General features: G+C 36.4%; 2 protein-coding genes across 4 annotated transcripts in view; both read right to left on the reverse strand.

The window, feature by feature from the left end:
* Positions 1-15,584, reverse strand: part of LOC133872316 (nuclear transcription factor Y subunit B-like) — a 39,505-nt gene that overhangs the window by 5,634 nt on the left and 18,287 nt on the right. The window contains exons 1-4 of one of the 2 annotated variants that reach the window (XM_062309802.1): positions 2,473-2,666; positions 2,059-2,286; positions 1,329-1,968; positions 1,137-1,187 (exon numbers count right to left, since the gene is read on the reverse strand). In XM_062309802.1, the coding sequence (XP_062165786.1) occupies positions 1,755-1,968; positions 2,059-2,273 (429 nt within the window). In that variant the 5' untranslated portion in view covers positions 2,274-2,286; positions 2,473-2,666 and the 3' untranslated portion in view covers positions 1,137-1,187; positions 1,329-1,754. Of the gene's footprint in view, positions 1-1,136; positions 1,188-1,328; positions 1,969-2,058; positions 2,287-2,472; positions 2,667-15,584 lie in introns of those variants that run through there. The other variant, XM_062309803.1, reaches the window with a different exon arrangement.
* Positions 4,088-12,267, reverse strand: LOC133872868 (probable LRR receptor-like serine/threonine-protein kinase At1g67720). 2 transcript variants are annotated; one of them, XM_062310501.1, is made up of 15 exons: positions 11,917-12,267; positions 10,300-10,834; positions 9,548-10,053; positions 9,318-9,450; positions 9,105-9,176; positions 8,919-8,987; positions 8,770-8,841; positions 8,422-8,490; positions 7,155-7,309; positions 6,836-7,077; positions 6,205-6,331; positions 6,067-6,135; positions 5,778-5,964; positions 5,175-5,310; positions 4,088-4,622 (listed from the first exon to the last, which is right to left on the reverse strand). In XM_062310501.1, the coding sequence occupies exons 1-15, from the start codon at positions 11,993-11,995 to the stop codon at positions 4,287-4,289; spliced, it is 2,787 nt and encodes a 928-aa protein (XP_062166485.1). In that variant the 5' UTR covers positions 11,996-12,267; the 3' UTR covers positions 4,088-4,286. The 2 variants fall into 2 exon arrangements, with proteins under 2 accessions (XP_062166485.1, XP_062166486.1); XM_062310502.1 differs by having other exon boundaries at positions 10,300-10,831; positions 11,917-12,261.

The raw sequence follows: 15,584 nt of genomic DNA on the forward strand, positions 1-15,584 counted from the left end.
TTAACAAAGTCCTTCACTAAAAACTTCGCAGCCTCTTCGACGATTTCCAGCAACCAAATAGAACTTTGAAGACCCAAAAAAATGATCCCACAAAACCCCTTTCTCCTCTCCTCCAAACGTAAATCCGCCACTTCAGACTTCACCGAAATGAAGAAGCGTTTGGCTTCCACAGAGAAGCACCGCTCCATCCTCTGGAAGCCTAGAATGCTAGGAGAGGAAAAACCCTGTTTCCATACCGGCGAGAGTTCCTTTGGAAACACCTATCAAAACCCAGCACCAAGATACTGTAGACTGTTTGGTGAATCTAGAATCGATCAGGGGAGGAGAGGGGTGGATATGTAAATTGGACTTAGAAAAGACTTTATTTTTTTTTTAATAAGTGAAAAGGCATGCAATCTTAAACATGGCTCTAGTCATTTTCCAACATATTGGCTGATATAATTTTTCAATACCAAATTATAGCTGCACATACCGTATTGTGATATCTAGCATGTACGCCTATCAATACAGTTACCAAACTTGATTGATAGAATTAAGTTCAAATTAATGCCTTTAATTGCTAAAGTTGATGAGAAAGGGAAGTAAATATTAAGTAAATGAACCAATTATTTTTGTAAGTCTACAAGATAATAATGCCTTTCCATAGACCATACACCTTGTAATGCTAGGTAATGATGTATTATAACCAGTTTATGATGATCAACGTTGATTAACAGAATTAAGCACCAAATAAACCTTCAGGAGCTAAGTTGCCATTGCAACAAAGATCCAAAGAAGTTCTCAGTCTTTTGTTTAAATAGTCAAGAATTACGTACTTGTTAGAAGTGGTAAAAGAGAACAATGATCAAACGTAAGGGAGGCTTAAACCAAAGTCTATATTACTGTACTGCAACAAACTTCACTAGCACCAATACTAGCATGCCCATTTCCAGTATAAGTCCTATACTGTACTTGGGAGATTAGATAAAATTACACAACTCATCAATCATTGGAATCCTCCATTCGAAGTATTTTTTTGATAATTACTCCATTAGAAGTATTTTAGCTTAGTATCTATTAACAAATTATGATTCAGCAAGGATGTGCACTTATGTTGTTTATAATGAGAGAGAGAGAGAGAGAGAGAGAGAGATTACCTGAGAAGTTGGGTAATTAATACCTTGCGAGAAAGAACCTTGATGACCAATCTGACAGACATCATCAAAACAGCGACCATAAGATACCATGACAAGCTTGCATATTAATTCTAATCAATAAAAGTAAGCACAATTCATACATTAACCAAAAAACAAAAGGCTAGCTAGATGTGTAAAAGAATCTCATTCCACCTGGGCATTTGGACTTGGTTGAACATCTTTCTTAGTAGATGCATCTCCACCCTTGGCTGACCCCTTGGTGTCACCCTATCAAATACCATGATTTGCAAATCCAACATTTAAAATTAAGAGACGCTTATGAGAATGAGAACAATAAACCAAAAACATCAAAATTAAGAAATTTTAATAACCAGCCACGTCAATGGAAGAGATAAACTTAACATACCTCGATCTGCAGCAGCCCAATAAAACCAGAAAACAAGGAAACGAAAAATACACTGTCAGTCAAAACTTATACAGATACTCAAAAGTATCAAATCAAACAAGAAGAATTTACATCACAAATCAAATGTCCAAACAACCGAGAAACTGAAAGATGATTTAGGATAGGCATTTCATTGTTTGGGGCCAGGGAAAGAATAGGCAACAACACAAACATCAAACCAAATTTTCTTTTCTTACTTTCCATTTTTCCCGTTTTCTCAGCAAACAAGCAGAGAGAGAGGTAAGATTTAAAATTACCTCCCTGTATCTGGCCAGGTAAATCTTGAGCGGATCGATGTAGTCTTCAAACCCTAAAGTAGCCATAGCCCAAAGCAAATCATCCCCATTAATAGTCTTCCTCTTCTCTCTCTGACACTTGTCACTAGCCCTACACATAATTCAAGCACCAAACCCTCTAATTAAACCCACAAAACAAGAAAACTAAAAATAAAACCAAAAATAAATATCGATCTCGTACTCGCTGGTTATGAAGCTTATGAACTCAGAGACGCACTCTTGCACGGTCTCCTTGGCGTCCTTCGCGATCTTCCCGTTCGCAGGGAGCGCCTTCTTCATAATCCGGCTGATATTCGCGATCGGGAGGAACCGGTCCTGCTCGCGAACGTTCGAGCGGGGGCTCTGCTCGCCGCTCTCGAGGCTCCCTCCGTTTGGACTCGCCGGAGCTTCGGCCATCCTCGCCAAAACCCTATCTCATAGCACCAATCACAAAACGACATCGTCAGTCGGACCCGAAACCCTAGCCCCTCGGTCGCGCCGAAAACCTAGACAGAAAGCGAAGGAGGGGTTGTGATTCGTGTACGTGTGGCTGTGTGCGCGTGAGAGAGAGAGAGAGAGAGAGAGTGAAAAATGTGAGAAACAGCGGGTTTAGTACCGAATTTGTATTTGGGCGCGAGAGATTGAGGGGCTTTAGATCGGTTGGGAATGGAGGGGGGATCGGACGCTGGAGAAGAGAGGAGAAAGGAGACGACTGAGATGAGAGAACGAGGTGTATCAGCACCGTTGGTTTTTGTTCTTTTGGGGGAGGGGCTTTCTTTGGCTTTGTGGTGGATTTCTTGAATATTTTAATATTGCTTGCTCTTTTTCCGTGTCTTCCTGCAGTTTCTGTTCTGGATTGGGTTCGCCGATCTGATTAGACCACGTGTTCAGAGTTTCTGGTTTCCTGTGTTTTCGCCGCTCGTTTGTGGCGGTCATAAGTCATTCATTACCTACACGACGTCGTTACTAGTCCTTCTAATGTGTAGTCACCATTTAATTTTCTTTTAATTCATCATATTGAATTAAGATCCTTTAGAATTTTAATTTTTTTTTTTTTTTTTTTGTATCAAAATCTTCTAAAAATTCCTAAGATATTATATCACGTATATTTAATCAAATCATATAAATTAGGTATATTCCTAATTCATCATATTATTATTTCTAAAAATCTTATATATTTAATTTAAAAATAAAGGTTGGAATTTAAGAAAATATTTATAAATAGAATATATTATGCATTTTTTAAAAATAATTCCAAAGTGAAGTTTTTTTTTCTTCTTTTTTTAAGATCTTGTAATATCATTAATAAACAGGCAAAGTGAACTTGAAATTTATAAGTGTCCGACAAACATGTCGAATAAGTTTCGAACCAAACTTAATTTCTCTTTTGGAAAACAACAAACTTAACCAGAGTATGGGCCACTTTGTTTCCTTCGTGCCTAACATGCCTAACATCCAAACTGAAAGTTCTTAGAATCATAAGTTCATAACAATTGGAAAAAATAAAATAAAATTGAGAATTGTAGTATTTCTCAAAATGTTGACATAGAATTAGAAATATATGAAATAATTAATATTAATTAATAATTTTAATTTTAAAAACTTCAAGGTCGAGCTATCCTATAAACTAAGAGAAATCCTATATCGTAGACTACTATCGGACCCCCGCCCATCTCAACCCAAAAAATAAAAATAATAATCAAATAGTGTGAAGGCAAAGAAATTCTAAAGGTCTTTATCCCATCATAGCAATGGCGTATTTTAAGTGTCTTTTCCTCTCAGCCACTTAAAAAAACAAAGTAATAGAATACGTTATCTCAACCGACGTAAAATGAGCGTAAAAAAAAGTAACCATTTTGGTCGGCAGTGTAATGGTTAAATTAAATGGGTAATAACAGCCTCTCAAATTATATAGATAGGGACCAATTGGAGTGGGGCTTCCATTAAAGATCCTACGATAGTACAATGTGCAGTCCACCTTTACCTTTAAAGTGCATTCAATCCATTAGCTGGAAGCCTGGAAAGGCATTGTTGAACTTGAACACGGTAGAGCTACTAGATAATTCTCCATAGGACTAGGAGAGCATCCAAGGTAGAGCTACTAGATAATGCCTTGACTTGTCATTTAGGTATGTGCAATCCCCCATCCAATTTTAGGCATTGTGACAAGCAAATAGGAATTAGGCATTATATTTATGCTTCATGAATTAGCTGGATTCATTAGGAAAACCTTTCACCAACAACTAGATATTAACACTCAAAAAACCACTTCTCCAATGGGTTTTTCATGTTCAAAACTTAAGAAGGAATGAAGCAACATGATCAAGAAAGGGAAAATTGTGAGCTCGCTCTAACAAAAAATATGATTTTTTTTCTTTTTTTTCACAAAAGGAAAAACAGAGCTATTTGGTGTTTGTACATGAACGAGTACTATCGCGCGGCAGGCCGTGCAATGGATTCATCAAGTGAAAGGTAATTGTCAGCACCACCCAAATCCATGGAACAAGCGTTCAAGGAAGAATGAAGAGAATTCCTTGACATTTCATCTGAGTTACCTTCTCTTGCAGCCACTGCTTCCTTCTCGATTGAGATTGCATCTTGAATCTCCTTGAGAACTTCTGAAATTGACGGTCTCATATGCCCGTGCGGCTGCACACACATCAGAGCTTTCTCCGCTATCTTCCACATCGATTGGATGTCAAATTCATCGTGTAGTGAAGGATCAATGATTCCTTGAATGTCTCCACTCTCAATATGTAACTTTGCCTGTGCCACAATCATTACACGCAGTTTAACACACAATGGGAAGCAAATGTCATAAAAAGGAGGGTTATGAATCATTTTTCTATATCAAACCACTTGCAACAATGGTCCATGTTTTTCACCAGCAAGTAGCTTTTCTATACTACTAATACTATAAACTACATTTTTATCCTACTACTATTTCACCCGGTAATGTCAATCAATCCTTGGATCAATTCCTATTTATAAATAAATAAATTAAAAATCAAAGGCTGATTGGCATTGCCATATTAGCAGGATGAGATATTAGGATAATAGTGTGGTTTCTAACATTACTCTTTCTATACCAATGACTTTAACCTTTCAAAGAAAAAAAGAAAATGATAGGAGAAACCCAGTAGAAGATGGACCATGTTGAAAAGTAATATGCAATTTTTAGAAAATGAAAACTAATTTGAATTGTTTAATAAAAATGATTACTTTAATGGAATAGGGGGATGACTTTATAAGTCACAAATGCCGGCTTCAGCAGAAAACCAGTCACCTGCCCAGGACAAAAAAAAATCACACACTTACCCACTGGACTATGTTACGGCAATTAACACCAAAGCTTTCATTAGATATGGCTTCTTGACCAGATATTAGCTCAAGAAGAATGACACCAAAACTATAAACATCACTTTTATCTGTCAACTGTTGCGAGATGTAATACCTGCACATCATGAGGAAAAATTCTTTATAATGTAATACATTTAATGGTGGCCAACTGATCCAAGAAAATTCTAAACAGGTGAAGCCAACCATCTCAAACACGAGTGGTTAATTTTTGATTGAAGACTTTTTATTTAAAAATTTGTTCGAAGAGAGAGGAAGAAAAAGAAAAAAAAAAAAAAAAGACAACACAGGGTGATAACGGCTGCAAAAGTGCAAACAGCTACACGTGTAGCACAGCGTGTTTATATTTTCTACAGGATTTATGACAACAATTTTTTCACCAGAGTTAATCTATCTCTACTTGTTTGCTTGTCCATATTCTCGTCAAAGATAGCACAAATGAATTAGCCAATAGGCTCTATAATTATACGACAGTAGAAGCAGTATGTATTCAAGCAGATATGATGCTTGACTTGATCTTCAGGAAATGTGCCAGAATTTAAGAAAGACAGAGAAAAGCCTTACTCAGGATCTAGATAACCTACAGTGCCCCGAACTATGCTTGATACATGAGAGGCTCCATCTACTGCAAGTTTTGAAAGACCAAAATCTGAAACCTTCGCTCTCATGTGTTTGTCGAGAAGAATATTGCTGCTTTTCAAGTCCCTATGAATAATGGCCGGAACGCAGCCTGTATGAAGGTATTCAATCCCTAAACAAGCATGACAATACATGAGTTCATTTAATTACTCTATTATAAAGGAAAGGCTTCTCTGTGAGCAATATAATAAAGGATTTATTTTAGCTTATAAACCTTTTGCAGCATCCTCAGCAACCTCAAGTCGCTTGATCCAATTGATACTTTGCTCGCGTGTTAATGGCCCTATCAAAAATTTATGCACGGTTGAGCATTCAAACTCCTGTTGCTTAATTCAGAAATATTTGAGCTCACCATAAAGATGTTCCTTGAGAGTTCCATTATGCATGAACTCATAAACAAGCATACTTCTTTCTCCTTCCTGGCAAAACCCAAGAAACTGTACCAGGTTCCTGTGATGTATCCTTGAAAGAAGAGTCACCTAGATGAAATTGAAGCGATCATAAGAACCAGTTTCTGACGTCTTACACAAATAGTCCCACCAAATTCAACAGGAATTATTTAGAATGATGAACAACTTTTATTAACAGCACTTTTAACTTCAAAAAAGATTAGAATGGAAGAGATCAAAGTTCGAAATCACCTTGTTTCAGCAAATTTGTCCAAAGGAAAAACGACAAGAAAAAGGAGGAAAAGCAAGGAGATGTCGATAAAAATATAAGTGACAAAGCTGTGTATAAAATTTCTGGGCAAGGTACAAATATTGCCAAAAGGACTTGGGTAAAGCCCTCTCCTTTCCACTTCTTTTTGTTTAATTCCAGTTGAATGGCCAAATTTGCAACAGTCCCATTAATTCCACTACTCTACATTTTATTTTTGCCATGATAAAAGAATTAAAAGAATCTTGAACAGTTTAGAAGTAGGTCAAGGTAACATGACTACAGAAACAAAATGTAGAAAGAGATTCAACTCATATGAAAATTACCTCATTTGAAAATTCCCGCTTTCCCTGGTAGGAATTACTGGTTAGAACTTTGACTGCAATTTCTTTTTCATCTTCCATTTTCCCATAGTATACTACTCCAAATCCTCCAGAACCAATTTTCTTCTCAAATTTTCTGGTAGCATCTTCAATTTCAGAGAAAGTGAAGCAATTTGCGGCTTCTGTGTGAGCATCATTCTTGGAAGAAACTAGTCTTTGAACAGGTAGGGAATGTTCAAGTTGGTCTATAACAAATCAAAACGAGTTTTGTTGAACCAACTGTAATTTTTATACAAGCAAGAGATGAACTTCAGACTCATACCTTGCTCAAAATACTTTTTCTTCCCTTTGCTCATAAATAGGCAAGATACAATAGTAGCTATAAGCAGAACAGCAGCCCCAACTGATGAACCAATAATTATATTAATGTGGCTTCCTCTTTTGTTCCCTTTCTGAAGATTAATGTTCCCAGAGTAGCTGAGGAGAATAAAAGTAGCAAGTAAAGGTTAGCATACTGGAGTGACGGACACATACAAAATCATCCCCCCCATCCCCACCAAAAAAAAAAAAAAAAAAGAAAGAAAATAATGGCTACATAAAGAGGTCAATATGAATAGATCGAAGCATGACTACATTGATGCAGACCAGAAAGATATTTGTGTGAGGCAAGATCTGGACAAATCCACTTTTTCATATTAAATCTGACAAGAGGATTTCAATTCAACATAGCAGCATGCAAAAGTAATTTAAAGACATAATGTGGAGTAAGACACATGAACTGATTATTTTTATGTGTTTATCTAAAGCACAAAACCATATGGCAGGGCCTTCAAAGTCATGCAAAAGTAACTTAAGACATAATGTGGAGTAAGACACATGAACTGACTATTTTTATGTTTATCTAAAGCATAGAACCATATGGCAGGGCCTTCAAAGTCATTTTAGTTTTCACAATTAGAAACATATGAACAACATTGTAATCAGCCATGTAGAAACATACATAACCAATTCCTGTCAAAGTCCATTGTAAGCAATGTAATCTTCCTCAAAACAACATACGTTTGATGAGGGCTAAAAACTAAAGGTTGTCTAACAAAAATATGCCTCTTAGATGGAGCTACCTCAAAATGACATCTAATTCATCATTACTTCCATAATTACTTGTGCGGCCATCCATAAGGAAAATCTTGCTTAAAAAGGATGATCTATTCTGCAGTCTAAAATCATGCAACTAATGAAACTAATTACAAAATCCATTTGAGTACAACTATATATCCTTTGATTTGAACCGACTCATTTTCATGTCCCAAAAACCATTGCTGACATGAACTTCTATAGCTACATCTTCGTCTAATAGTGGTGTCAGTGTTTTAACATATATATGAGTAAATAAAAAAAAAATACATGTATATGGATGAAAAGCAAAGAACTTGTGAAAACTATATACTAATGCTTCCACATCAATGCAGTTATACGCTTTGAGGTTAAAGTTTATAAGATTTGAACATGTCAACAATTTTCCTCCCTTCTTAACATCTCACATTTCATTTTATAGAATCCCAATTCTAATTGTAAAAAGTCATACTCACTTTAAAACCAAGTTCCTATTAAGGAGACTTGCGGGAACAGTTCCTGACAACATATTGTTTTGCACATACCTGCAACCATGAGATGCATAGAGTATATAAGATCTTCCGCTCAAACAGCATGGCAATACTTACTTCAAATAAACAAAAAAATAAAAATAAAAATATTACTTATAATTTGTAATAATATACATAATCTCTGAGTCATCAACTAGACGCATCACCTTAAGGTAAGATTTATGGTTCAAGTTAATTAATAGAAGTTTACAAAGAGCCTTCAAATTGTAAGGCAATACAATTACCGAGTATATATCAAAAAAAATTACCGATATAGAAGTCCCAATAACTTACAATTCCCTCAAATTTGGTAGGTTGATCAAAGAGGAAGGCAGCCCACCTGTCAACTGATTGTCCTCGAGATGACTACAAAAGGTAAAGATCGTGATTAGCTTAATTTTTTAATATACCCATGATTTAGAGAGCAAGTCATCTTATATTACATGATTTTCAAGTCAATGCATCCAGTAAAATCAGGTATTGGACCATTCAGTGAATTACCGTCAAGCCACCTGCAGCCATAAGACAAAGGGATGATTATAATATAAGGGTCATCAATAATTGTGGACGTACACACTGAAACCAATAGTCACCATCCAGAAAAAATGGAAAGGCAGTATTATACTTACAACTCAACTAAACCAGTCAACTTTGTCAAGTCTGAAGGGATATTCCCTGTCAAGTTCTTTCTAGAAAGTAAACTGCCAAGCACCAGAAACACAAAATAGTTGTGATTGGATCAGTGACATTTCTATTCATTTATGTAGGGGGGACTACACATAAACGATGCAGATACTATTAGATACTCATGAGCTAAAAACTTAAAAATATTTAACCATTACATTTTAACAATTTTTGGCTGTGGATCTGAGTTACACTGCACCCATGACCACGGAACTGGTAGACATGGATCACCACCTTCTCGTGCCCAGTCTGCTGATGAGTAGGGTGAAATTACATTAGCAATAACCGCTCCTGCAACGCATAAAGTTCACGGTAAAAAATGATGGTCAATAGAAACAAGTCAAAAAACATGATCTTAGATCTTATGCACACACTCCATTATACTTACCATCTAAAGAACCATCATTTTTCTCCAGATACTTATTGATCTCCATAGCATTCAAAAGAGGCCCCATGGAAGAATCTGATGTTTTCCCAAATTTAAAAGATAATACAAAGGGAAAGGATAAGTTGACATATCCAGGCTCATAAAGACGATATTTTGCTTGAGCATTCTCTTCAATATTGACTACAGCCTTGCTGATATCAGGATAGCCTGGGAGTACCAATCTGAATTTTCTAGACTCATCTGGACCCAAATCTTCAATTTCTGCAAAGTAGGTGACAGCCCATCCGAAACCAGGAAAACCGTCCAAGTTTAACCGGTAAGTTAACGATCCATTTGTTCCAACTACCGCTGTCTGCATCACTTTTTCAGGTGGCCTCTCATCAATGTTAACATCAATTGGCATTTTGGTAGACACTTTTTTGGTTCCAGCAGCAACATCAACAAGGTAATTTGCTTTCTTCAAGGAATCTGATTCCCATATTCTATCAAAAGGGTCATCAGGATACCTAAAATAACAGAGATACAGATCTTTTCATAATTTGGACAAATCTTCAAACAATAAATGTGTAGATAGTACACCTCTTAGCTCATAGGTTGTTAGGCATCGACATGTCTCAGATCAACTTGACTGACTAAATCTGTTTTCTTCCCATATTGTTTGATGTATATTATTTTAAAATGCATTCAGATAACTACTGTATATTTGAAATAGCAGGCTGTAAAGCACTTGTAAGCAAATATTCTGCACATACCTGACTGGAGCTTCACCATCTGCACCAAAGTTTATCCTTGCAGAGACACTGAGGTAATAATGCGCCTCAAAATCTGTGTAATAAACTGAACCATTAAATTGTCGGAGCTCAAGAGTAGATATAAATGGCTGCCCAGTTGTAGCATTGGATAGGCACACACTGATAGTAGGACTTAAAGCCAGGAATATTAGCTCTCGGACTTCTATAGTACCAGCATCCGAAATGACTATTGTAGACCAATGAGTAGCCCCAAGGGAAATGTCAAATTTTGGATAAACATTGTTTTTGTCAAAGTTACCATACAAGAATGTTGCTCTCAGAAGGTACCTAGTCCTACTTATGACATTAAGGGTGTAACAATACTTCCTGGAATCGGCAGGAAAGTGCCTCAGGGTCATGTATTGCTTGCGTGTCTCGTTTGCAACATCTATATTAGCTGTTTCTCCATAAGCAAGTTGACTGTCACCAGTCCACACCAGGCCAATGTCATCGGTGAAATTTTCTACACCTCCACAGTCAAAACTGACAAAACCTGCTTCACAAGACCATATTGGTGCAGAAGAAGAGTAAATCCAAACTCCATGCAAATTTTAAAAGGAACTGCATGCTATTGTCTATCTAGTGTTTTTATCAGATGATGGATAAAAATCCAAACAACCTTATGCAATTATAAACAAAGATATAATAAAAGAACGGGGAATAAGCATAATAAGGGAGTTATCTTAAAACATATATCATTTTAGCCACGAGAGAGAGAGAGAGAGAGAGAAGAATTAAATCTCATCCCCCATAATAGTGAAATTCAAAGTCAAACCTAAATTCAAGATAAGATTGAAAGGTTCATATGCGTGTAAGACCAATATAATAAAATAGAAAAAATTGGATAATCCGTAAACTAGTTGGATCCGTCATGTGCCTCAACTTTAATCTTGATCAACTATTTACCACACAGTATCTAGTTTATGTTAACTTCATTTGCAAAAAGAACTATTTAAAAGATGGGACATTTTATGCATTTCAAATCTTACAAGACAACCTAAAAAGCCTTAACAGTTTAGGTAGTTGTAAGTTATAAAGGAACATGGTTAATGTAACTTGTATGAGACGATTGTAAGTTCAGGGTTTAAGGGTTTGCATATCAGTTAAAACTTATGGCCTATATTCTTTTCTTTTCTTTCTTTTTTCAGAATCTGTGATACTGAAGAATAGGATTAAATATTTGGATCCACCAAGACGACGAAAAGCACTGTGCCGTTTGCTTCGATTGTTTCCAATTCTTCAAATTTCTCGCTTGGACGTTAGTTCTGTAGAGTAGGGCTGTAAAGATGGTTACTTTCCCTTCCTAGTTGCTTAGCATGCGAATTTAGAAAGCAAATTAAAGATGTCAAAAATGACAACCGAAGCCAAAATTACGAATACATACACAGAGCAATCCAAAAGAACAGAGGATTTTAAGCCCCCCAAAAAGAAAAGACTGTATATTTAACAAGAGATCGCATAGAAACCAATCAACCATAAACCCAGTAAGAACTGAAAACAAAAAGCAAAAAACAAAAGCATTTCACTACTTTGCTTATACACATACACAAGACAAAGAGCGAGGAGTACTGAAAGTACCTGGCATCTGAGCTGAAGAGGCATGGAAGAGAAGGATAAGGAAGAAGAAGAGAGAGTATAGGAGAAGCCTAGTCTCCATTATGGGCGTGAAAAGCTGAAGTGAGCCCGAGAGGATGAGATCATAAAAATGGTGGAAAAAGGAAGAAAGAACAGAGAAAAGCCACCCTGTGCTACAGATAAAAAGTTACAAAATGCCACTAACAAACATCTTTTGTTTTTATTAAATAAAAAAAAAAAACAATAATGCAAAACGAATAAAACAGAGGGGACTCTCCTTTTATTTATGGAGAGTCCATGCGTGAGTGTGAGTGTGAGTGTGAGTGTGAGTGTGAGTGTGTGAGTTGTTGAGGGAGAAGGAGTCTTCGAGTTCTGACTACGGTGAACTATTGGACCGGATGTTTGGGGGACGGCGGATGGGTGCTTGGAGAGGACCCACCAAAAAGGTAGCAATGTGAAGGCGGAGAAGCTTACGGCCTCGAAGTTCGTAGAGATGCAGATGTAGGGACAAGATTCGCCTGCCACTGAGACGCCCCTCCATTGGTGTTGTACCAGCGTCGCATCACATCACAATTTCCTTTCACTTCCATTTTCTCCTTCTTAATCCTCTTTTGTATATATATTTTTTTTTTGTCTTTTTGCTCCTGCAGACTGCAGTTTTCTTGTGTTCTCATTTTTTTAAGGAATCTTGGTCCATGCTGGGCTGGAGGTGTATCACACGCTCCGAACAAGGATAAGGATCATCCGGATCCCCCATTTTAATTTTCAAAAAAAAAAAAAAAAGCAAGATCAACTTAGGTGGTTACACTGATTTAAGATAAGCTTTATGTGGTTTAAAAATTTGTTAAAAATTTAAGCAAGTAGACACATCATGCATTTCAGGTTTATCCATTAACTCAAACACGAACAGTTAGTTAAACAAGTTACACTATTTAACCTAAATGAACTTGACGCATGTTTGACCTGTTTAGATTCAAAAGCAATTTGTGTTAACCTGTTTGACACGATTCGTTTCGACCTAAACATGACATGTTTGATTCGTTTGAACATGTATTTATTTTATATATATATTTTTTATAAACAAGTTAAGCGGGTCAACCTGTGATTGGCCCATTTATTAAACAAATTAAGCGGTTTAACCTGTTTATAACTTAAACTCGTTTACGCCAAATATTAACCCTTTAATGCCGTGTCGGGTTCGTGCTTCATGTCAAAATTGTCAGCCCTACAAATATATTCTTGCACCCAATTTCCGTTTAAATTATCTACAAAAAACGTTAAATATTACGTCAACGTCAATCATACTTTATTATTTTATTTTTCATTGTAGGTGACCTATTTATGTAATATATTTTTTGCTTATCACAATGAGTTGTCAACTTGCACAAACCATTGATTATTGTTTTTGTTTAACTTGTCGTTTTGATAAATAGATTATAAAGCTGACAATTTTTTTTACAATATGTAAATTTGATACGAACTTAACATGAAATTAATAAATTTAAGTATAACTTGTTTAAAGAGTCCAACCTCTTCAATCCACTTTAATTAAATATATTAAATTATAATTAACTTATATAAATTTTATATTAACAATTCAACACCATCCGAATCCACCATAGATACACAAATTGACTCTCATAAAATTAGATACTTTTGAAGGGGTAGAGAGAATATTTCCTTTGAACACAAGCGCGCATGTTCTTTCACGCGCTTGCAGAGATTGGTGCTACCGCTGGGCTGTGGTACACTGATAGCCCTTCTATCTTCCTCTGCAGCCGTGGAGCCATATGTTCTTTTACCGTTTGGGTTTTTTCACTAACACAGAGACTTAGAAAAACAACCTTATTACTTAGAAAGAAAAAAAAAAAAAAAAAAAAAAGGGTTATAGTCAGCTATAATTTATTAATATCATAGACACTATTAACTTTAAAAGGGAAAAACATTTATTTATTAATTTATCTCATTATCTATAAATTAAAATTAAATGTACGTAATATTATTAAACGTACTTTACTTTGTTATGATAAATAGCATTTTTTAATTTGTATATAGACAGAAGAGTATAATAATATAATAATAACACTACAGACATTCTGGCACTGTCAAGTGTCAAATAGGTTTGTTTTTTATTTTTCCTTTTTTAATGGCAAAAATGGGTAGACCCAAATAGGAAACGTTACATTGGATTATAAAATTTTGGAGGAAGTTGCATTCAATCAAATACAACATATGGCATGCTACTTGATACGATGGAGCATTTATTATCATTCTATACCCATTTAGATGCAGTCAGAAGTTCTCTCCATGGTATAGGGGGGAAATTGAGACTTTATTCCAGGAGAAAGTACATGTACTTCTCAAATTAGTATTTTATTGTTAATATCTCTCATAAATTGTCAATTTTGTTCATATTTTTTATAAACTATCTAAATAGAGAGTCATTTCTATTAGGTCATGGCATAAAACAAGGGTTTTCTGCCCTCCAATAACATATTGACATATCATCTCAGAATAAAAAAAAAAAAAAAAAACAAAAAAAAACAAAACAAAACAAAACAAACAAACAAAAAAAACAAAAAACAAAACAAAACTCAAAAATCTCAAGTGTTGATGTAACACTGAATCTCTTGCCCCATTTCCCTCTCAAAGAAGTTGAAAAGAAAGAGACCGCCCATGCCCAAGCAGACATTCTGCCATAGCCAGGCCGGACGCCCCTGACACCGCCCAGGCCAGACCACGCCGCCAACTCCCGTACTGGACCACGCTGCCACCGGTCGGGTCGGAACACCAGCCATGTCAAACCCAACGGCACCAAACGCTGCTCCTCCGACGTGGGTCTAGATGCTGCCAGCACCACCCAGGCCGGAACACGCCGCCAACTCCCGAGTCTGAACACTCCACCGAACGCTGCTCCTCCTACGGATCGACAGCCACCCCCCAGTGATCGAGGGTGGCCGCGCAGAGCCTGGGGTGGCCATCAGGCCAGCCCTAGATCCATCTAGGGCTGGCCCAAAGGCCACCCCTGGCCAACTTTGGGTCCAAGAAGAGCCGATCCTTCCCGTCCAGGGACTACCCACCTCGTTCGTCTTCTCCTTCGAGTTCCAACGCCGTGGAGTTGCCGATCTGGCCGTGGAGTCGCCGCCGATCTCAAGGTCTGGCGTGGCTGCGTGGGGCAGTGGCTGGGAGGAGGATTTTTGGTTTTTTTTCTAAAGACTAAAAGAGTGAAGGAAGGAGGATGACCCGGTGTTTTGCCCACACTTACTCTTTTTGTGTTTTTTTTTGTTCCATGCTGATATGTCAGCTTCTTATTGGTGGGCAGAAAGGTGGTGGTTTTTGCCACCACCGAATAGAAGTTATTCTCATCTAAATAATGTTAATGTCTCTTCCCATGGTCAGTAAAAGGACAAAAGTTATCTTCTTCTTTTATTTATTTATTTATTTATTTTTTTAATATGACAAAAATAGCCGTATAAATTTGGAAAAAAAAAAATCCTAAATTTTAAAAAAATAATTAAAAAATTAAAATGACCCCTTGTTTTTTTTTTTTTTTAGTTTTTTTATATATATAATTTTATGAAGGATAATTTTATCGTTAGGGGACATTGACATTGTTTTGGTAGTTTAAGAAAAAATGACACAATTGATAACTTGAGAGGACATTGGCAATG

This window comes from Alnus glutinosa, chromosome 7, assembly GCF_958979055.1.
Source record: "Alnus glutinosa chromosome 7, dhAlnGlut1.1, whole genome shotgun sequence".
In the NCBI taxonomy this organism is placed as follows: domain Eukaryota; kingdom Viridiplantae; phylum Streptophyta; class Magnoliopsida; order Fagales; family Betulaceae; genus Alnus; species Alnus glutinosa.